Source organism: Aspergillus lucknowensis (assembly GCF_044049455.1).
Source record: "Aspergillus lucknowensis strain CBS 449.75 chromosome Unknown BJX67scaffold_21, whole genome shotgun sequence".
Classification (NCBI taxonomy): domain Eukaryota; kingdom Fungi; phylum Ascomycota; class Eurotiomycetes; order Eurotiales; family Aspergillaceae; genus Aspergillus; species Aspergillus lucknowensis.
Window position 1 is genome coordinate 81,698 of NW_027263565.1, and position 20,459 is coordinate 102,156.

General features: G+C 51.9%; 8 protein-coding genes across 8 annotated transcripts; 4 read left to right on the plus strand and 4 right to left on the minus strand.

Annotated features, from left to right (window-relative positions):
* Window positions 1-418: 418 nt before the first annotated feature.
* On the minus strand, window positions 419-2,678 carry BJX67DRAFT_110122 (uncharacterized protein). Its single transcript, XM_071024307.1, has 3 exons — window positions 2,268-2,678; window positions 2,002-2,120; window positions 419-1,863 (listed from the first exon to the last, which is right to left on the minus strand). Exons 2-3 carry the CDS (start codon window positions 2,114-2,116, stop codon window positions 617-619), a joined length of 1,362 nt encoding a protein of 453 aa, XP_070885963.1. The 5' UTR covers window positions 2,117-2,120; window positions 2,268-2,678; the 3' UTR covers window positions 419-616.
* On the minus strand, window positions 2,606-4,786 carry BJX67DRAFT_110034 (putative nucleolin protein Nsr1). The gene is made up of 2 exons (XM_071024306.1): window positions 4,643-4,786; window positions 2,606-4,575 (listed from the first exon to the last, which is right to left on the minus strand). The coding sequence occupies exon 2, from the start codon at window positions 4,568-4,570 to the stop codon at window positions 3,095-3,097; it is 1,476 nt and encodes a 491-aa protein (XP_070885964.1). The 5' UTR covers window positions 4,571-4,575; window positions 4,643-4,786; the 3' UTR covers window positions 2,606-3,094.
* A 690-nt stretch (window positions 4,787-5,476) lies between these two features.
* BJX67DRAFT_372165 (dolichyl-P-Glc:Man(9)GlcNAc(2)-PP-dolichol alpha-1,3-glucosyltransferase ALG6) lies at window positions 5,477-7,361 on the plus strand (the record flags this gene model as incomplete). The annotated part of the gene is made up of 3 exons (XM_071031210.1): window positions 5,477-5,714; window positions 5,785-5,947; window positions 6,002-7,361. 3 exons carry the CDS (start codon window positions 5,477-5,479, stop codon window positions 7,359-7,361), a joined length of 1,761 nt encoding a protein of 586 aa, XP_070885965.1.
* An 870-nt stretch (window positions 7,362-8,231) lies between these two features.
* On the plus strand, window positions 8,232-9,957 carry BJX67DRAFT_110147 (GTPase-activating protein RNA1). Its single transcript, XM_071024309.1, has one exon. It carries the CDS (start codon window positions 8,564-8,566, stop codon window positions 9,809-9,811), a length of 1,248 nt encoding a protein of 415 aa, XP_070885966.1. The 5' UTR covers window positions 8,232-8,563; the 3' UTR covers window positions 9,812-9,957.
* Window positions 9,958-10,337: 380 nt separating this feature from the next.
* Window positions 10,338-12,181, plus strand: BJX67DRAFT_353637 (transcription elongation factor DST1). Its single transcript, XM_071029134.1, has 2 exons — window positions 10,338-10,502; window positions 10,888-12,181. The coding sequence occupies exon 2, from the start codon at window positions 10,945-10,947 to the stop codon at window positions 11,851-11,853; it is 909 nt and encodes a 302-aa protein (XP_070885967.1). The 5' UTR covers window positions 10,338-10,502; window positions 10,888-10,944; the 3' UTR covers window positions 11,854-12,181.
* Window positions 12,182-12,184: 3 nt separating this feature from the next.
* On the plus strand, window positions 12,185-12,903 carry BJX67DRAFT_110199 (uncharacterized protein). Its single transcript, XM_071024311.1, has one exon. The coding sequence runs from the start codon at window positions 12,382-12,384 to the stop codon at window positions 12,868-12,870; it is 489 nt and encodes a 162-aa protein (XP_070885968.1). The 5' UTR covers window positions 12,185-12,381; the 3' UTR covers window positions 12,871-12,903.
* On the minus strand, window positions 12,903-14,382 carry BJX67DRAFT_110182 (putative pectin methylesterase). Its single transcript, XM_071024310.1, has 2 exons — window positions 13,546-14,382; window positions 12,903-13,490 (listed from the first exon to the last, which is right to left on the minus strand). Exons 1-2 carry the CDS (start codon window positions 14,161-14,163, stop codon window positions 12,936-12,938), a joined length of 1,173 nt encoding a protein of 390 aa, XP_070885969.1. The 5' UTR covers window positions 14,164-14,382; the 3' UTR covers window positions 12,903-12,935.
* A 752-nt stretch (window positions 14,383-15,134) lies between these two features.
* BJX67DRAFT_388242 (plasma-membrane proton-efflux P-type ATPase) lies at window positions 15,135-18,703 on the minus strand (the record flags this gene model as incomplete). Its single annotated transcript, XM_071034343.1, has 3 exons — window positions 15,135-17,941; window positions 18,006-18,229; window positions 18,301-18,703. The coding sequence occupies 3 exons, from the start codon at window positions 18,701-18,703 to the stop codon at window positions 15,590-15,592; spliced, it is 2,979 nt and encodes a 992-aa protein (XP_070885970.1). The 3' UTR covers window positions 15,135-15,589.
* Window positions 18,704-20,459: the final 1,756 nt, after the last annotated feature.

Consider the following 20,459-nt stretch of genomic DNA (forward strand, 5'->3'; position numbering starts at 1 on the left):
AAAGACCTGCGCATTGGCACTCGGAAACACTGATGACACCCAAATGTGAGAAGGGAACCGAATGTTTTCGTTTGTCCTGTTTGAGGGGTTTTGCCCGTTTGGTTTCACCTCCGAATCAAGCACGTGGTTTCTTGGCTTCGGGCCTGTGTGACTGGGGACCTTGCTTGGAGAGGTTTAAAAAGCGAGGGAGACTCGGAGACTCGGTAGCTAGAGACGGCTAGATTATTAAGACAGTCGCATAGGCCCGGATTATCATTATCTCAATCGCCGGAAGGGATGGGTATAACTTGCGATCAACATCCCAAGAACAGACAACAAAAGAAACATAGAATAGAGCAGCGGAAACTCCTGCGAATGGAATAGACTATCATATACAGAACCCAGGGTCACTCAGTCTGAGAATTTTGCTCCTGGTCGCCTGGAGTCGTGACTCCCGAAATGTATACCAAGATCATGCCATGTGGAAATCTCAATGAAAGGTGAAGGAAAGATAGAATGGACTATGATCGAGGCATCTCAGGACAAAGATGTTGTGAAATTGGTTCCTTCCGTTAACGTCATCATCGGCAGATGGGATATAATAAGCGAATGATATGCATTTAAAACGGATCAACAGTCAAGCAATAGCCCCCGAGGGGGTTGATCCAGGACTCCATCGTAAACGCTTAAGACCACCTCGAACGGCTTCCCGACCACAAACTGCTGACGCTCTACCACACGGAGCGCCAGCGTCTCCCAGAACAGACCCCGCGCTAGTTGCTTCCAGCTTTCCAACTTCCCGACCGAGCGCATATCCGGCCGAGAAGCTGATGGCTGAAAAAAGTACTACGACGCCAGCGCTGATGACCCAGGTCATAACCGCTGAGGAGGATTCAGAGTTACCTGACCGGCGACTCCTTTTAGCGGACGAATGACTTAAGCCACGCTCCTTCGAACCACCTGACCGACGCTTCGCCCGAGTAGGGAAAGCTTCTCCTTGAGAGTATGTTGGTACAGACTGCGGAGACAGCCTAGGCTGCTGTTGCCGGCGCGAAGCATGCACGTCAATATCTGACGGGACATCCTTTTCACTTACTTCTGTTCCCATCGCTGCCGATTCTGATACTAACCGGAAGGACGATGGTTGGGCTCGGGGATACTCTGTTGGAGCGGACTGGGATTCAGACTTTGGTAGGCCCCGAGCTGCAGCAGCGCAAGAAAGCAATGTGGAGAGGCTCGCACGAAGTGCAGCGTCATGATCCGCGTGGTGGGATGGCGAAATAACATTATAGGGACTGTGCTGTTGATTTGACGGCCGCCGAGACGAACGAATACTGGCCTGGGAATTCCTTCGAATCGCTGTCCTACGGCTCGACGTAGATACATCGCTTATAGGACGTGAACGGTGTACTTCAGAAGGCCGGGTCCATGACGGGTTCTCGGAAACGGGGGGGTGCGAGAAGACGTTGGGTTGTGGGACAAATGGAGAGGCGCTTATGCCCATACCAAGCGCCGTCGCGTTGTCCTCCTCGTCGCTGAAGGAACTAGCGTCTGATGCCGTCGCTGGAGGACCAGGATATGTTACAGCGGGACCAACGGGAGACGGCCGAGCGATGTCTTCATTCGAGCTGGTCAGGACGCGGTCTGATTCACTTTCGCTCTCTTCATATTCTTCTTGGCTGCTACTCGGCTCGTGGGATGTGAACTCGACCTGAGCGGTGGTCACAGCTGCCAGATGTTGCAGGCGCCGTCGGCGGCTGCGGCGATTGTGGTAGCCACGCTCCGTTCGTTGCACTCGAAGGCCTGTAGTTATAATGTCGTCGGTGGTAGCAGCCGAAGAGAGTGATGAGGACGAAGGTTGGGACGATACCTCGATCCATGAGTCTATGTAGTACTGGAGTGAGTACATGATTATTACAGTCAGAGTAGTAGAGGTGTATAAATTGCTTCCCGGAAAACAATAGGAAGATAGTAGAGGAACAGAAAGTTGGATATTGATACTGGTACGAGCGAACGACTCACCTTCTGATCGTACAGGAGCATTTGTATGTGACTGCACTGTATCCCGCATCACTTGGCCAGCGGTGCCTCTGGATTCATCGTGCACCTGACCGAGGTCATAGTTGTTTGGTTGCATAACGCTGGAGTCAAGTCAGCGGAAAGAAGCCAGACACTGACAGTATATAAAGGATGAAAGGATGGAGGAAGATACAAAGGAGGACTCTGAGGGGGGTAAAGGGGACAGATTCAACGAATCGTCAGCCCACAGGGGAAAAGCGGTTGATTACCTGGTGGTTCGACCGGTCCAAGAGCGGCGGTCAAGCCAAATGCTGGAATGTTGGTGGGGTTCACGGAGAAAGCGACCCAGACTTTCACGATGATGGGTCGAGATATCTGAACCAGACCACGCATTCACCAGGGATGTCTACTCGAGCAAGAATCGGATCTGAGCTTTCAGAGCACACAGTTGGTGGAACGAAAGCTTCAGCAGGCCTCCTTTGTGATGCTGGGATGATGGATGGGTTGAGGGGGATCATCGGATTGACGACAGCTGACTTCCTCAACCACCTGCCTGTGGCGACGATCGACCACGACCAGCGAGGGGCTGGTGAAGATGCAAGAGAGCGCCACTCACTGGGAAGGGAGGGAAAGGAGGCCAGCGGGATGAAAAACTATAGTAAGAGGGTGCAGTGGTAGAAAAATAAGAGGAAAATCATCAGGTAAGTTGAAGAGGTGGAGCTTCAGGAAGAGAGCGCCAAGCCTTCAGCCCCGGCAAGATTACTGACAGCAGGCGCCCAGGCGACAGAGCGACTTTACAAAGTAGGGAGGAGTGGGACTCAAAGTAGCCCAGGTACTCACTAGGTATTTCAGTAGTAGTACCTACCTAGGTACTGGGGTCTCAGAGAAGTTCGAAGCAGTGAGCCTGAATGTATTATCCAGAAGACGAGACACCATCTCAGGCTGCTCGAAATGCATTCAGTAAGGTACAACAAGAGTGAGAGATAATGAAGCAAAACTTTTACCGGATTATGTTAAGACTCTAGTAGTAAGACTTACCACAATATCCTTCGGAAGAAAACCGATCAATCCCACACCGCGCAGCCACTTCAAATGTCTAGAAGGTCACCTTGGTACCCTTGAATTCAGGAATACCGCCCATGGCACGGTTGGGAGCGCCGCGGGCACCACCTCCGCGACCACCACGGCCGCCACCACGAGGGCCGCCGCGGCCACCCCCACGACCACCGAAGCCTCCGCGACCACCACCATTATTAGCACGGGGGGTGCTATAGTCTAGGCGGACCGGACGGCCATCAATCTCGGCCCCTTGAAGGTCGTTATAGGCCTGGCGAGCTTCATCCACGGACGAGTACTGCACATAGCCGAAACCCTTCGGCTGGCCGGACTCCTGGTGAGTTGGTAGGCGGATGCCCAAAACGTTTCCACTGGAGCCGAACAGCTCATGCACAGAGTCCTCTGTAGCGCTGAACGGCAAGTTTCCAAGGAACAAAGTATCACTCTCAGGGCTAGTCTGGTCACCGAAAGACCGGGCACGGTTCTGAGCGCGTTCCTTGAAACCACCTTGGTCTTTGTTGGCCGGACGTCCGGTAGCGTAGTCGAGATTGATCTTCCGACCATCGATTTCGGTGTCTTTCTTGGCCCCAAACGCCTTGGCGGCATCGGTAGCGTTGGCGAATTCAACATAGCCAAAGCCACGCGAGCGGCCAGTATCGCGCTCAGTCATAATACGCACACCAGTAAGCTCACCAAAGCCTTCAAACTCTTGCTGGAGCCAATCCTCCGTCACGTTCCAGGACAAGTTGCCAACAAAAAGGTTAGCCGAGGCGCCCTCTGTGGGTTCCACAGTCTTAGATTTTTTAAAAGCAGGAGTGGACTCTTCTTCCACCTTGCGCTTCTTGGATCCTTTCGCCTTGCTCCCCTCGGATTCAGATTCAGAGTTAGACCCGTCGGACTCTGAGGATTCTGAAGATTCATCGGAATCAGATTCCTGGCTGTCACTAGATTCCACGGCTGCAGTTTGTGGAGCCCTCGCTTGGAAAGATTCTTCGTCGGAGTCAGAGTCGGAGTCAGAGGACTCGGACGACTCCGACTCGCTTGACTCGGCTTTCCTAGCAGCCTTGGTTTCGGCCTTCACCGGCTTGGCCGGCTTCTTCTCCTCGCGCTCGCTCTCACTCTCGCTCTCGCTCTCACTCTCACTGCTAGATGCATCCTTCATCTCCTTATCGCTCGAGTCGGAGTCGGATTCGGATTCCGAGGACGATTCAGCATCCTTCTTCACCTGCTTCTTTACCTCCTTCTTGGCGGGCTTCTCATCTTCGCTTTCGCTTTCACTAGAGCTGGAAGAATCGGACTCAGACTCGGACTCGGACTCAGAACTGCTGCTAGGAGTAGGCTCCTTCTTCTTGCGCTTTGACTTTTCCTCCTTCACAGCGATTTCGCGAGCAATCCGCTTGCTCTTAGCTTTAGGAGACTGAGTGGATTTGGTGACACCAGCATCTTTGACCTTGCCCAAGGACTTGTCAACGGGCTTTTCAGCACCCTTCTTGGTAACAGACTTGGTTTTCGACATTTCGACTGTGATAAGAGACGTGCGTTAGTGGGAAGCCAGCTTGTGATCCTGGAACTTGGGTAGGTAGCTTACCCGACGAAGTAGGAGGTAAATAAGAAATCAAATGTAACGGTGCGGCAAGCCCTCTGATCCCTCAATCACCCGATTTGAAGATCCCACCAAACTTTACTATCCGGATGCGTTCGCTCACAACCGATGGTAAATCTCAACTGAAGAGATTTGCACGGACACCCACAAGTAACCCACAACGCACAATGTTCAAGCCCACAGAGACGGACGGGATATGCAACCGTCTATGATATAGAACCCACGATATGATCGACAAGATCCCACAGAATAGATGCTACAGCCCACAGCCCTCGGTGTTAAAGCCCACAAACAAGGTGTCTGTTGAAGTGTACCTGAAAAGATAGCTTGCGCTTTCGCGTCAGTTCACAGAACTTTGACCAAAGAGAATCGAACTGAGATGCCAAAAAAAGTAACGAAGCCGAAACTTGTTTGGTTTGGGGGGGAAATGGGAGGGTTGACAGGAAGGTCGATGGAAAAGAAAATTTCAGACCCCAACTCTGAGGGCCTGCGTTTGGGGGGAAAAAATGGAGGCTAGCAGGGACACCCTCTCACCGCCTTCTATATTCATGTCATACTTGGGAACATCCATATGGATGGATCGATCCATGCCGAGAGGAAAAGTGGGGAGCTGTGAGAACCTTGGAAGGTCCTTCGAATGTCTCAGGGCTGTCCTCTTGGCCCACACCATGGATCTGTCAAGCATTGCTCCCCAAGCCGCACTGGAAGCCTCCGCAAATCCTTCCCTCAACCGCGTTCCCATCAATATCTTTTTGTTGCCTCGTTTTATATATACGTATTCCCTGTCAATGGATACCCATTGACCGTCCTTTGCTTGATATGGCTCCACCAACTCCTGCCTATCGGCCGCGCAAGAAGAGAAAGTCTGCCGCACTCTTTACCAACTCAAACAGCTCACTAATTGTAGGCGCTGGAGAGGGGAAGTCTGCGCCTACGTTTCCCTTGGTATCCTTTTTGTGGGGCACTCGGACTGGGGTATCGCAATGGCTTCTTCTGCCTCTCGTTCTAATGACAGTAGGCCTGTTTCGCTGGGGTGTCAGTCTGTGGGGTTATTCAGGTGAGCTCCCATGAAGGGTCAAATCGTTGCCCGGTTCCTCTACGTGGTTTCTGACACCTAATCTGAATAGGCTTTCAAGTACCCCCCCTGCACGGTGATTTCGAAGCACAACGTCACTGGATGGAGATAACCGTTCACCTGCCTCTATCTAAGTGGTATACATACGATTTGCAGTACTGGGGACTTGATTATCCGCCGTTAACGGCATACCATAGTTGGCTACTAGGAAATATGTACGTCAGTGTGGGCTCAGCGGGGTATATTGTATGAGTTCTGATAGTAAACAGTGGCTCTGTTTTCGACCCAACATGGTTTGCCCTGGATGCTTCCCGCGGCCTCGAAGACCCCTTGTTGAAAGCCTTCATGCGTGCAACCGTGATTATATCCGAGTATCTCGTCTATATCCCGGCGATCGTCACCTTCTTGCGGCGTTACGCTCGAATGCAAGCAGTTCCCGTATGGTCAGCCTCTATCGCGCTGAGCGCGATCCTCCTCCAACCAGCCACTATACTTATCGACCATGGTCACTTTCAGTTCAACACCGTGATGCTAGGCCTATTTGTTGCGAGCTTGGACGCTATACTGGCGGGAAGAATGCTCTGGGCGTGCATTTTCTTCGTAGGCGCCCTAGGATTCAAGCAAATGGCCCTATACTATGCCCCTGTTATGTTTGCATTCCTCCTAGGGGTTTGTATCTTTCCAAGGATCCGAATCCTTCGCCTTCTTTGCATATCTCTTGTTACTATTGCTGCTTTCGCTGTCCTCCTCATTCCTCTAATTCTCGGAGCCACTGGCGCCGAAGCGAGGAAGAATCTCACGTCCGCACCAGAACCTCCTTTGCTCCAGGCCCTTCCCATCGAATTAGACCAGGGCTCGTCATCATACGCCATTCTTTTCCAGGTCACGCAAGTCATCCACCGAATATTTCCGTTTTCCCGTGGTCTTTTCGAGGACAAGGTGGCAAACGCTTGGTGCGCTATTCACACGTTTTACAAACTCCATAGGTTCGAGAGCGATTTCTTGAAGCGTGTATCACTTGGCGCTACACTAGTGTCAATTTCGATACCGTGCGCGATTATCTTTCGTCATCCGCGAGCTTCATTGTTGCTTCCCGCCTTTGCTACTGTCGCATGGGGCTTTTTCCTTTTCTCTTTCCAAGTGCATGAGAAGAGTGTACTGTTACCTTTACTTCCGATGACGCTACTTATTGCTGGTGATGGGGGCTTAGATAAGAACACCCGGTCATGGGTGGGCTGGGCGAATATGCTCGGTTCTTGGACTCTTTACCCACTTCTCAAGCGGGATGGCCTCCGAGTGCCTTACTTCGTTATAACATGTCTTTGGGCCTATTTGCTCGGTCTACCCCCAACATCTTGGCAAATTTACTCTCACCAAGACTCTTCTGATGCGTCACCTCATGAACTTACGAGAGTGATCCACTCAACCTTTTATCTTGCCATGTTTGGATGGCATGTGCTGGAGGCCTTTGTGTCTCCCCCGCCCGGAAAGCCAGATCTGTGGGTAGTGCTGAACGTTCTCATCGGCGCTGGAGGCTTTGGGATCTCGTACCTCTGGTGTTTGTGGAGACTGATCAACCAAAGCTGGCGGATGGATCACCGAGCAGAGGTGCAGAAGAAGAGAAAGTAACACACGTTTCCGCCTCTATTGAATTGCTTCCAGGCACTTACTATTGATTGATATGATACCCTCGCTCAACGACGTCGCAGACGTACGCAGAACAATTTGCGCCACCCCATTGCTATTCCTGCACCATGAAGAATCACATGTACGAAGCTCGACACATACATTACTCGGGCCAAGTAATTTTCCGCAATAGAAGACAAGGAGATTTCCTATATCGAATCCTTAAATGCAAGCCAGTGTGCAATGTAACCCAAATAATCCTATGACCATAACACCGAGCTGAATGCCGCGTAGGTACCAGGCCTACCTCAAATCCATCGCGTGTCCGATGGTATCATTGCAACTCCATAATGTACATAGTAATAATATACCCCTAAACCTCTCGCTGCGCATTCATCGATTCCCGAATTACGATCGACGAAGCCTACGCGACCGGATCCTTCCAATGGGAGACGAGTTCAAACCTTGAACCCATACCCTGCCATACAGGATTTGTATCGCTCGATCAGGGATTTGCACTCCTGTGTCGGGTCATCGGTTTTGGAGAAGAGCATGCAATCGTCCCGGGCCGACTTCTCAGGTTTGCAGACGCAGCAAGGCTAGCGGAGAAGAATTGGAAGTGGTTAGCTCCAACTGAATGGTATGGTGGCCGAAGCTGTGGCATTTATATACCTTTGGCTTCTCTGCTGGCGTATCGGTCGTGACAGGAACGGAAGGCTTTTCAGCAGTGCCTGAATCGAGTCGTGAGCGATGATACTTGCATTCAGCCTCTACCCAACTCGGTTGCGAACGTACGACTTGATGAGCCGAAAAGCCACGACATGATGAGATACACAGCTGAGACAGAGCTGGGGCGAGAAAGAGCGAATAGTGAAGGAGGGAAGAAGAAGCGTTGTCAAGACAGTCAAGCCGATGCCGATTACTAATAATGAGAGCTTCTCCAAGAGCAGCGGAACTTCGCTCTCCAGTCGGCCGGAGCAGCGATCGGCGGGCTCTTTTTTCTTTTGTTGTTGCTGTGGCGTCAAAGGCTCATCTTCACACTGTCTTGCGCTCTCCAGCGACAATTGTTTCCGCACAACACTTTTTGCTCAATTAGCCAGCTCATTGTCATTCTACATTTCCACATACAAGACTACCCCTAGTCTTTTAACCCTTTCTCTTTCCACTCACGATTTCCTCTTTCTGCCCCTGAAACTTACCCCACCATGGCCCCTCCAAAGGTCTTTTCTCTTGAGGGCGAGGGTCTGAAGCTCGACACAGCGGGAGATATCGAGGCCCATATCAAGCCTTTACTTGAAAGTACCGACTATACGGAAATCCGTCTCGGGGGCAACACTCTAGGTGTCCCAGCGTCCGAACGTCTCGCCAGCGTCCTCTCTACGCAGCGGAGCCTCGAAGTCGCTGAGCTCGCCGATATTTTCACATCCCGTTTGCTCAGCGAGATTCCAGACGCTCTTACTTTTCTTCTCAATGCACTCCTTGAGATTTCAACCCTCCATACGATTAACCTTTCTGACAATGCTTTCGGCGCCAACACCCAAAAGCCTCTCGTCGATTTCCTCTCCCGCCACACCCCGCTTCGCCATCTGATTCTGAACAACAACGGCATGGGGCCCGAGGCGGGATCAAACATCGCCAAAGCACTCACGGAACTGGCAGAACGCAAAGAGGAAGCGCGGAAAGCTGGAAAAGAGGTCCCCCTTCTGGAGAGCATCGTCTGCGGGCGCAATCGGTTGGAGAATGGCAGCATGGCGGCGTGGGCACGTGCATATGAGGTTCACGCGGCGGGGATACGATCCGTGAAGATGACTCAAAATGGAATCCGACAGGAAGGTATATCTCTTCTGTTGAAGGAGGGACTCCGTCACGCTGGTGCGCTCGAGGTGCTCGACTTGCAAGACAATACATTCACCGTCACGGGCTCTACTGCTCTTTCTAACGTGGTCCATGGATGGCCCTCTCTCCGCGAACTGGGCGTTGGTGACTGCTTGCTTTCGGCACGTGGAGGTATTAAGATCGCCCAAGCCCTCGCCGACGGCCAGAACCAGAAGGTGGAGACTCTACGCTTGCAGTACAACGATATCACAGCCGCGAGTGTCAAACAGTTTCTGCATGCGGCTAAGACTGCGCTCCCTGCCTTGCGTCGGGTTGAGCTGAACGGAAACAAGTTTGAGGAGGATGACGATAATGTGACCGAACTCCGAGAACTCCTGGAAGCTCGTAAAGAGGAGCACGGCAAGGATGATGACCCCGAGGATATGTGGGGAATTGACGAACTAGATGAGCTAGAAGAGGAGAGCGAAGAGGAGGAGGAAGAGGAAGAAGAGGAGGAAGAAGAGAAGGCGGAGAAGCTTCTCAAAGACACTAAGAAAGCAGAGAATGAGAAGGTCGCCCTCGTGGAGGACAAGGAGGTCAATCAACTTGCTGAGACTCTGGGGAAAACAGGCATCTAATAGTGCCAGACTCGCACACCTGATTCTCACACCTACTAGCACCTCCCTAATCCCACTTTCCAGCGCTGTAGCTGTGGTGAGCGGCTTTAGCTGCGAGCGCCTTGTTTTCGAGGGGCCTACCCTTGAAAATGGTCTTCGCCGCGCCCTGTCCACTGAAACAATACCTTCGAAGTCCCAATTAGGGCATATCCAATCAAAGGTTATTGGTTTATGTCGGCACTACCCTTTCTCTCGCCGTGCAGCCCTGAACGGCCCCATACTCCCATCTCCACAGACTTGGACGGATAAATGAATTAATCGTCATCTAGCAGCATATCTACAGAGTATATCATTAGTCCCAATTGATATATATAATTCCTAGAAAGATAATCGTCTACGTGCCGTGTAAGTCTACTACCATGCCAGAGGAGGGAGCTACTGATCTCTCCAGAGAGGAGGTCGTTGGACTATTCCCAGAAAGGCAACTACAGGCTTGGCACTCCGGCAGAGATTCCGGAGGTCCTCTTCCGCCGCCAATCTTCCAAACTGTCCAGTTCCCTTTACCAAATCCTTTCTCTCTTCATCTGTCTCTCATTAAACTCCGTTCTACGCCTATCTCCTGCTGCACGAGTGCAACCCATTCTTACTTCCCGCGTACGTTCCTCGCGCACACCCCGCCCGAATCCGCGGTCTGCGCTACCAGCTCGAGAGGGTAAGTATGTGATCACATTTCACTCCTATCTGTGGCCATTAGCCTCCGCATATTTTATCCCGCGACGCTCACGCGATATTGTCGAACCGCGAATCTTTTTCTGACTCCAAGAGCGTCTGAAGCTCTCGGGTCAAAAGTCAGCGGCGGGCACGTGCGACTTTTCTGCGGCAGCTTGAAAACATGAGACCTAGCCCAGGCGTTCGGGCCCTGCAGGCAAAAGGCGAAAGATTCATTCATCGGCGTGTTTGAGTGCTGGATCATCGCTCCTGCTGTCTCTATCTGGAAACCTGTTGTCGCGAATGATAATTCCCCTCTCTGCTTTGCGCTTTGCCTCATTGACTTTCTCCCTCCCCCTTCGCCAACACATTGTCTCTAACTTCTACAGCCCGTTTCAGATTACGGTGATTTGAGCCCGTCATATCGTGTTCCCGACACCGTAGCAATGGAAGCGAAGGAAATCGAGCTTAAGGCAAAGGCTCTCACCAAGGCCGCGACTCAGAACGAGCCCGCGGCCAACATACTGTCGCTACTCAAGGAGTTACAATCTGGTGTCAGGGCTACGGAGGACTTATTGCGGTCTACCCGCGTTGGTATCATAGTCAACAAGTTCAAGCAGCACAAGTCGCAAGAAGTTGCCCGCTTATCAAGCGAAATTGTCTCCAAGTGGCGAAACGAAGTCAACAAGCAGAAGGCGAGTGGGTCAACGGGGGGGAGCCAACGGTCAAGTGCATCGCCGCGCCCACCACAGAACGGAGCCGCATCGCCAGCTAGTACAACTCCCTCTGATAAGCTGTCGAAGTTCACAGTGGCCCCGGACAAGCGAACATGGAAAGCGGATGGGGTAGACACCAACCAGACCGGGAACCGCGCGCGCGATAACTGCATCGGGCTTATGTACGACGGACTGTGCTTCAACTCGCCAGAGCCCCCAAGGGCAGTGCTGGCCAAGGCTACAGCAGTCGAAGCGGCAGCATTCAACGCTTTCGGGCCTGAGTCGAAGGAACCCTACCGCACCAAAATCCGCAGTCTATTTCAGAATCTAAAAAACAGATCCAACCCGACTCTCCGTGTGCGCGTGCTGAGCAATGAAGTCACACCCGAGCAGTTCGTGAAGATGACGCATGACGAGCTTCGGTCTGCGGAGCAACGCGAACAAGATCGCAAGATCCAGAAGGAGAATATGGATAAGGCAATGGTGGCCCAAGCAGAACGCAGTATCAGTACAAGTCTACAATGTGGCAAGTGCGGCCAGCGGAAAGTGACCTATACCGAAGCACAGACACGCAGTGCTGACGAGCCAATGACGTTGTTCTGCACCTGTATGAACTGCGGAAAGTCATGGCGGCAGTAGCTCCATACATTTTATAGATTTGCGGCCCCTACTATGAAAGCCTCTTGTCCTTTCTACATTTGCTCACCATGTTTGATCACTAGTACGGGCGGCGCGGGAGTTTGGAGGGTTGCTTAAAGGGGAGTTATATTACTGTTGCTTTGTGCAGGCGTATCTAGCGCCTTTTCTCATTTTGGTCAATTATTCTTATTGACAGCTGCAGCTAGACTTACCAGTGAAACTCTTTCCAAGATCATCATCCTACGAGTATTTTCGTCAGCTGTGACCCCTAAAGTTAGCCAGAGCGCGTCCCTTGTACTAGGAGGGGTAATCACTACTATTGATCAGTGCCTACTGGCAGGTTTTTATAGAGAAATTGTTCTTCTGGAAGGTGAGAATACTGCATGTGCCTTCCAGAACGAGCATCCAAAGGAACTACGTCATCCAAGTTACCCCTGTGCATGACATTTCTAATTTCACCCCACCTCTCTCAGCCCAGTCCGCTATAACCCAAACATCCGAACCATACTCTCAAAAACAAGATCAAGAATGTACTCCCGAACCGACCTAATATCCCCGGCCAAAGCCCTCTGCAATGCCTTCTCCACCGCCGCAGACCTACCCACCATCCTCTCAACATTCACCACGTCCCCAGCACCACAAGTCCTTGAACACGGGCTCCAGTCTCTAGCGCCATTCCTCGGACGTACATTTACAGGTCGCGACGGCGTCACGAAGTACTTCGATATCCTCAACGAGTTGCTCGGAATTGAGTCGATGAGCCTCGATGATGAGAAGGAGTGGGTCGTTGACGCGAAGAGTATGGCAGTGTGTTTACGGGGGAAGGCGAGGTTCGTGGCTAAGGAGACGGGCGAGAAATGGGACGAGGTATTTCTTTACCGGATATCTTTAGCGGAGGAGGAAGGGGGTGGGGGGCTGAAGGTGAGCGTGTATGAGGTCTGGGCAGACACAGGGGCAGCGTATTTGGCAAGGAAGGAACAGTTAGGGAATATATCCAGGGAGGAGAGCGCCAGATGACGCTTTTCTGAATTTCTGAATATATGGAGGTTATATACAATTCCCGACAGGACAAAGAACTTAGGTTATGCCTGCCAGTCAATCCAGTGGGCATTGCCCGGATCACCGCTTGGATCTTGGAAGACCTTCCAAGGGGAACTATATGGTGCATATTCCTTTGGAGACAGGACAATTGAAGCGTTGGTAGAAGCGCGACCCGTTGCATTGAACCCTGGCCCGAAGGTGCAATATTCAGCCATGAAGGTTTCGTTGTTTAGGCGGCTCTCACCGTCGACGATCCAGTCGATGTATCCAGAAGGAGCGATACTACCGTCCTCGTAAGTGTTTGCGAAGATGGAGCGGTGAAGGCTGTTCCATGGTCGGCCAAGGGGGCATTTCCCCACGATGTGAGGCGCAATCGAGGCGTTGGCAGCTTTTACGGAGGACTCGACGATATAGACACCGTATTTGTTCTCAAAAGTGGTATTGGTACCTTTCCAGGCTGTAATACCACCCCCACAGTTTCGGAGGAGGATCTCAGAAGACTGAATCCAAACGGTGCCGAACCCATAAAGGAAGTCCGTCTCCCCAGCTATGACGCTTTTGTAAAAGTATGCGTTTCCGAGTTTTCCCACGTAGACCTGCACTCGTTAGACATCTCAATCCCGTAAACGAGGCACGTAGGGGGAATGTTACAGTGTCCTGGTAGGAATAGAACCCGCAATAGTAGAAGCCACCATTGGCTCTGCTAAGACTGAGCGCATGGGCTGGACCGTCCGAGTATTCTGACCAGGTGTTCCGAAAGTCGATATTGTACACACGAAAGTTGATACTTCCAAACGGCGTATCTTCAGGCACAGGGTACCCCGTGGGGCCGGAGCCGGTGTAACTTGCGTCAAGGGTTGGTGCAACTACCAAGACGCTGGAGAACACATTGTCGACGTTCTGACCGGTATTGTCATGGTTGGCCTCCGCCCAAGTAATGGTTACCTGGTTCTTCGAGGCATCGGTGAGATCGTTTGTCTGGCCAAGCAGAGTAACTGGGCCGGGGCGGGTGACATTTAGCTGCTCTGTGTATTCACCAGCCAAGACGAGGATAGTGCGGCTGCTGTTGTCATGGGGCAGTGACTCAATCGCCGCCTGTACGGTGGAGAAATGGGCCTCGGGATTGGATCCAGATACGATGACAGTGTTCTCTGGACATTCTTTCCACGATCTCTGACAATTTCGGCGAGCAGACGACGGTACACCGGCTGCGCATGCTAATAGCGCATTGATGAGAAAGAGGAAGACCCGAAAGAATAGTCTTGTCATCTCGCTTCTTCAGTTGGAGAGACAGGCCAAGTCTGCATTGGCAGATCTCAACCTCATGGCGTTCAGCGGCGTTTTTATAAGCCTCTGGCGTCAAAGATGGCTGTTCACCGTCCCCGGAAATTTTGAGTGTTTCGGGATAAATTGCGCGGGGGCCCGAGAAACGACCAGAAAGAACAACCAGCTCGAGGAGTGCGAACAGCGCGAGAAGGACTGATGCGCCCTCACAAGCATTTTTGCAGTCGAACCAAGCAAACGAAGCACTGGGTTTGAACGCCATGGCGAGATGATTCGCCCAAAACCAACATGCGGAGGATACGATCAGCCCGCTTCATGCAAATAATTCACACCCGAGTGGATGGATAATCCCACGAGCGTGGTAACGGAGAATTGAATCCCGCCTGTGAAGAAACGAGCAACACACGGTCCAGATGATGGGTAAATGGGTAATCACATCCTCCACGAGCGCTCCACAATTCTTATGGACGGGTTCGGGGACGGCCAAAGTGGTGGGCATGCGACTGTGAGGGAATCGAGAGACGGGGTTGTGATGAGCAAAGACAAAGACGAAGCTGCCAAAGATCACCAGTATTGGCTGCCTGAAAAAACACGGTACATGGAACTGATCAGGCCTCCCCCAGATCGTCCTGTTCTTCTGGCCTTCAAACTTCCAGGTGGCGTCGAAGCTCGCCTCATTTTCCTTTGGCAGTATCTCCGACCATCACCATCATCAGCCCGCAATGCTGCGTTCGCCGTGAGACACCTTCTGAGCTTCACAAACATTTGTCATCTGTGCCTGTTTCAAACCGTCGCATACTGGAGCTGGAGCGAACCAGCAATGAGCATTCGAGAGGCTCGAGAACAGATGGAGGTTTGAAGCGGATCCTGAGGAGACGATGGGGGGGTGCAGGGAAAACCTCGGTGAGACTCCGGGAGGCCTCGCCTTGACCATCCTCGTCGAAATTGGATAACCGCACGACGAAGCGAGCGGCAATCATGCAAGGCAAGTTGACGATCGCAAGATGGAGCTTCAGGGTCGATCCGAATAAAACGAAAAGGAGTGGGTCGTCATGGAGGCCATTCCCCAGCGCGTCAGACGCAGCGTGGGCGCACACGAACTGCCCCCACAATTGGAGCAGAGCTGTTTGAGCTCGGAGATGAGCCCAACCTGGCAAGTCTGCAAAGTCAGGACTTCACAAAGGAGAGAAAATTTTCTTGAACCCTTGATTCACGAAATTTATCACTATTAATCACATACATACATGTAAAGAAGAAAAAGATTGACTCTATCAACTTAGAGCAAGGGTAATCAAGTAGGAAAAAGTCTATAGATACGGGTGAAAAAGCCAGAGAGCCAGCTTATGCATGTATGAGCAAGTGATATCCAGATCATAGGAAAATGAAGAAAATGAGCGTGAAGCAGAAGCGTTTACTCATCATCCTCTTCAGCTTCAGCGCGAGCGCCGAGGGTGTATCGTGACTTGCCGTGAGAATCAACTTCGTGTTCAATAGCCAGCTTGGACAGATGGCCAAGTAGGTTCTCGATCTTGGTGTCCACAACTGAGCGGTTCTTGCGGCCGAGGTTGTCAAGGGCAGGGATCATGGTGAGGATGTAGTAAACCACAGCGATGATGACCGTAACACCAATCGAGTAAGCCCAGATAACAACAACAGTGACAATGTCGACATCGTTGTTGGTCGAAAAGTCGGCGGGACTGGGAGGGCTAGTCTGCACATACTCATCGGCGAGCCAGCCAAAGACACAGAACAGAGTAGCGAGGACATCGACAACAAAGATGGCACCAACCAGCTGCCACGAAGGCCACGTCTTCCCACCGCGAGTGACGAAGATGAGCCAGTTCTCAGTGAGAGACACTTGCAAGAAGAGCATGGGCTGAGGAGAACCGAAGTTCTGGATCAAACCGCCATTCTCGAGGAAAAGAGATGCACGCATTATCCACGTACCAGCAGCCAAGAGAACACCAAGAACAACGGAGATGACCCAGATCTTGGGCAATTGCCACTCAACAGGACGCATCTCAAAGTGAGCGTTGTCATAAGCAACGGCAATGGTGGCCAAGTCAGCGAACAAAGCAATGAAGACGATAAGGTCAGCCCTGATAGTCTCGTTGATGATAATCATAGAGGTGACAAGGTAGAGCTCAAGATGAATACACAGAGCAATACGGTACTGGATATAGGCCTTCATACGCTGGAAGATCTGACGGGCAAGCTTGATGGCATCGACAATTGTGCTGAGACCAGGGGCAAGGAAGACAATATCAGCAGCGGCCTGAGCAGCTTCAGTAGAACCCTCAACAGCAATACCACAGTCAGCCTTCTTGAGGGAAGGAGCATCGTTGACACCGTCACCAGTCATGGCAGTCAAGTGGCCACGCTGCTGTAACATCTCGACGACCTGGTACTTGTGCTCGGGGAAAACTTCGGCGAAACCATCAGCCTTCTCGACGAGATCGTGCTGGGCAGAGCCGGCAAGACCACCGTGGATGAGGCGCTCAGAGTCATAAACCTTGGTGCTGAGAGCAAGCATCTTGCAGGTTTCCTTGGCGATGGCAAGAGCGTCACCAGTCAACATCTTAACGGACAGACCAAGGTGCTGGGCCTCAGCAATGGTGTGGGCGGTATCTTCACGAGGGGGATCGAACATAGGGTACATGCCGAGCAACTGCCATGGCTCACCCTCCTTTTGGACGGCAACACCGAGAGAACGGAAACCACGGCGAGCAAATTCAGCAGCCTTCTCACGGAACTTGGCAGCCTCCTCCTGGGAGCATTCAGACATGTTGAGAATGGCCTTGGGAGCACCCTTGGCGCAAGTGTATCGCACACCGTCGCAAGTACAGATGGTAGTAATACGCTTAGAGACAGGATCGAAAGGAGTGTATTTCTCGGTAACCCAGTTCCGAGCAAGGATTTCACGCGCCTTGGGGTAGCGACGGAGAGTAAGGATTGTAACTTTATCGATGGGATCGAGGTTCTTCACGTTGTGGTTGGAAGCGATAGCGGCGACAGCCATCATCCAGTTCACATCAACACCCTCGTTGACATAGGGCTCACGAATGCTGAGCTGGTTGGCAGTAAGAGTACCAGTCTTGTCAGAGCACAGGATATCGACACCAGCAAGAGATTCGATTGCAGTGAGCTTCTGGACGATAGCCTTCTGTTCAGCGAGGTACGCAGCACCGACGGCGAGGGTGGTAGTGGTGACAACGGGAAGACCGACAGGAACACCGATGATAAGGAGGATCAAAGTCCAGTGAAGGAGTGTGTTGTCGGAGTCCTGGGGAGTAGCGATCTTCAGATGGCGGTAGAAACCGCCAATCCAAGCAGCCAGAATCCAGAACATGACGAGAACGAGCAGCGAGGTTCCAATGTTGTCCATGACGGCCTTGAAGTGACCCTGGTCCTTCGCTCCCTGAACAAGAGCAGCTGTCTTACCGACGAAAGACTGTCTGGCAGTGGCAGAGACGATACCATAAGCCTTGCCACGCTTGCAGCCAGTGGTGTAGTAGCAAGTATCAGCCATATACTTGTCGACAGCCAGAGATTCACCAGTAATGGCGGACTGGTCAACGGCGACGAGAGAAACACCAAGACGAGCCTCAATACCACCATCTTCCTCCTCATCATCCTTTTCCTTGAGGGTGTCATCGTTGGCAGAGGCAAGGTACTCCTTGTAGGTCTCGAACATTTCGGGCTTGTCGTAGTCACAGATAAGGCGGACATCAGCAGGCACGATGGTACCTTCCTCGATGATGACCTACAGAATATACCTATTAGTAAAGGAACACCATTCATCAACAGGATTGTTCCGAATCCCTTACGATATCACCAGTAACAAGTTCACGGGCGAGGATCTCGCTCTCAACGCCATCGCGCTTGACAACAGCCTTCATAGCAATGTCACCTTTCAAGCTAGCGACAACATCGGCAGCCTGCTTTTCCTGGTACCAGCCGACAGTGGCGTTGAGCAACAGGATACCAATAATGACTCCGAAATCAATCCAGTCACGAAGACCAGCAGCTAGGAGAACAGCCAATTCCATAACTATGCGAAGCCATTGCGTCAGAAAATCGAGCAAAATCAACGCACCACAGGCCGGAAATCCGTCTACTCACCATATAGAATAGGACCACGGAAGTAACCAATAAACTGGATGAAAAAGTTGGTCTTCTCGGTGGTCAATTCGTTCCAACCACCACGCTTGCGGCGAGGCTCGACCTGGCTTGTGGGAAGACCAGTCGACAGGTCGGTGTCGAGCCAATCTTCGGGGCAGATGAAGCCTTCCTCAGCATCGTCAGCACTGGCCCTTGACCAGAACTTGTACCAGGGCTTCTTGTTCTTTTTCAAGCTCAAAGCACCGGCACTTGAGGTCGAACCACGACGCTTGTCGCGAGCAGTCGATATGTAACGGTTCAGAGCAGCATACTCGTCGAGAGGAGCACCTTCGCTCAAGTCTGTGGGACGAGAATGGTCACCATTCTCGACGTCGGGAGCATAGGAAATCCTCCGCTCCGCCATTGTTGCTTCGGCTCACAAAGCCTTTTCGAACCCAAACAATGAGAGCAGATACAACGATGAATGACTGGGATGGCAAGAGTCGGACAATCCTATAAAAAGAGGGAAGGAAAGAAAAGAGAGAAGGGAGAGGGGGAAATTGAGAGCGAGGTGGGCAGGGAGAATGAACGCTTTAATATTGAGGGGGGAGTATGGATTTCACGGGACCAGGACAAACACGTCCTGAAGCTCCAACGGGCGGGCAACTTTCCCTGTGCGTAAGCCCACTTTTTTTTTCTTTTTGATTTTTTTTTTTTTTCCTTTTCCCATTTTTCCCAGACCTGATTTTTCCGCGCTAGACAGTTTGGGACTAGTGTGGTCGGGCTCCGCGAGCCACTGACTGAAGGTTCTCTCTCGTCTCTGGGACATCCTCCCCTCTCCCACGCACACACACATCTCCGCTTAACGGGACGCATCATGGCTTCTCCAGTGGGTAATTTTCCCTTTCAATTTTTTTTTTTTTTGGTTTCCAAGGTTTCTTCCCACCCTTCCTGTGGATTTCTTCTCCAACCATGTGGGCCACCCATGCCAGAACCAGTCTAGGCCAGGTTCTTGAAAACTTTCCTCTTTCCCTTTGTTGTCAGGAGTGGATGTGAGCCTGCGACTGTTCCTCTGGGACGGCACCTGACACCGGTCGCTCTTGTTTCGAAGGTGGAAAGGGAAGTCCCTCCTCGTCGCTCTTGGCGTGAATGACCGGCAGACCTGTGCCGAGTTTTGCCCCCCTCACTCTTTTGCAGCTCATCCAGAAAACCATACTGGAAGACATCGCCGTCCTCGTGTGGTGGCAGAAGAGCAGGGCACTTCTCCCGAATGGAGGCGAACAAAGTTCCATGAGTTTCAATCCCGATGACCCGTGCAAGAAGTTTCCTTTGTCCTTCGTGCTTGAACGTCATTTTGGTGAAGCTGAAATTCGAAGCTACGATTCCACTGTCCATACCAGCTCCCTCCCTTTCCCGCTTGCGGGCGGCCCGAGTTCTTTTCCATCGTCCTTCCCTTTTCAATGCGCGATTTTCCAGTTCCGACTGGCTCACTCAAAATGAGAGTGATTAATGACAGGAATAATCACGACACTGAACACTCCCACAGCTCACGACGCAATGATACCAGTCGTACGAGTATGATCAGAGTCCACGGGTCTGGTAATTGAAACTTCATTCGGACAACGCCACAGACTCTTGACAAGACAATGACAAGAAACATTATCGGTATTGTCGTCAATCGTTTGGCTGGCCTGTCTCACGGCCTCCTCTCGTTCGAAGTCCAGTCCGGAGAACTCGGAGGAGGGCCCCTTTCCATCTCTTGCACTCTTCAGATTGAATAATCTGGACGCTTCGTGTCCCCGGAGCCAGAGCGTGGTTCAGGGACGCACTGATGTAAATCGATGAAGTCATCGAATGAGCTTCCCGCAAGCGTACTTCTTCATCCGAGATCGTAATCGTCCGATCCCTTCGCGGTCCAGACCAGCAAGTACCTCCCGACTCCGGTGGTGCATCGTTCTGACAGGTAACTCCGTCCCTCACGTTTGTGATGCGGCCACGAGCTCACCAAATGGCACGCAAGGGGCGCATCAAGAACTCGCCGAGACCGATCCTCGCCATGGAGCGTCAAAACAAACAAAATGAATCATAGCCCATGCGAGTCCTTCATCAGACCCCACGGATTCGCTGGGTTGTCGTCGGGCAGAAAGTCAAGACTGATTCTTCCCGCTATCCAAGAGGAA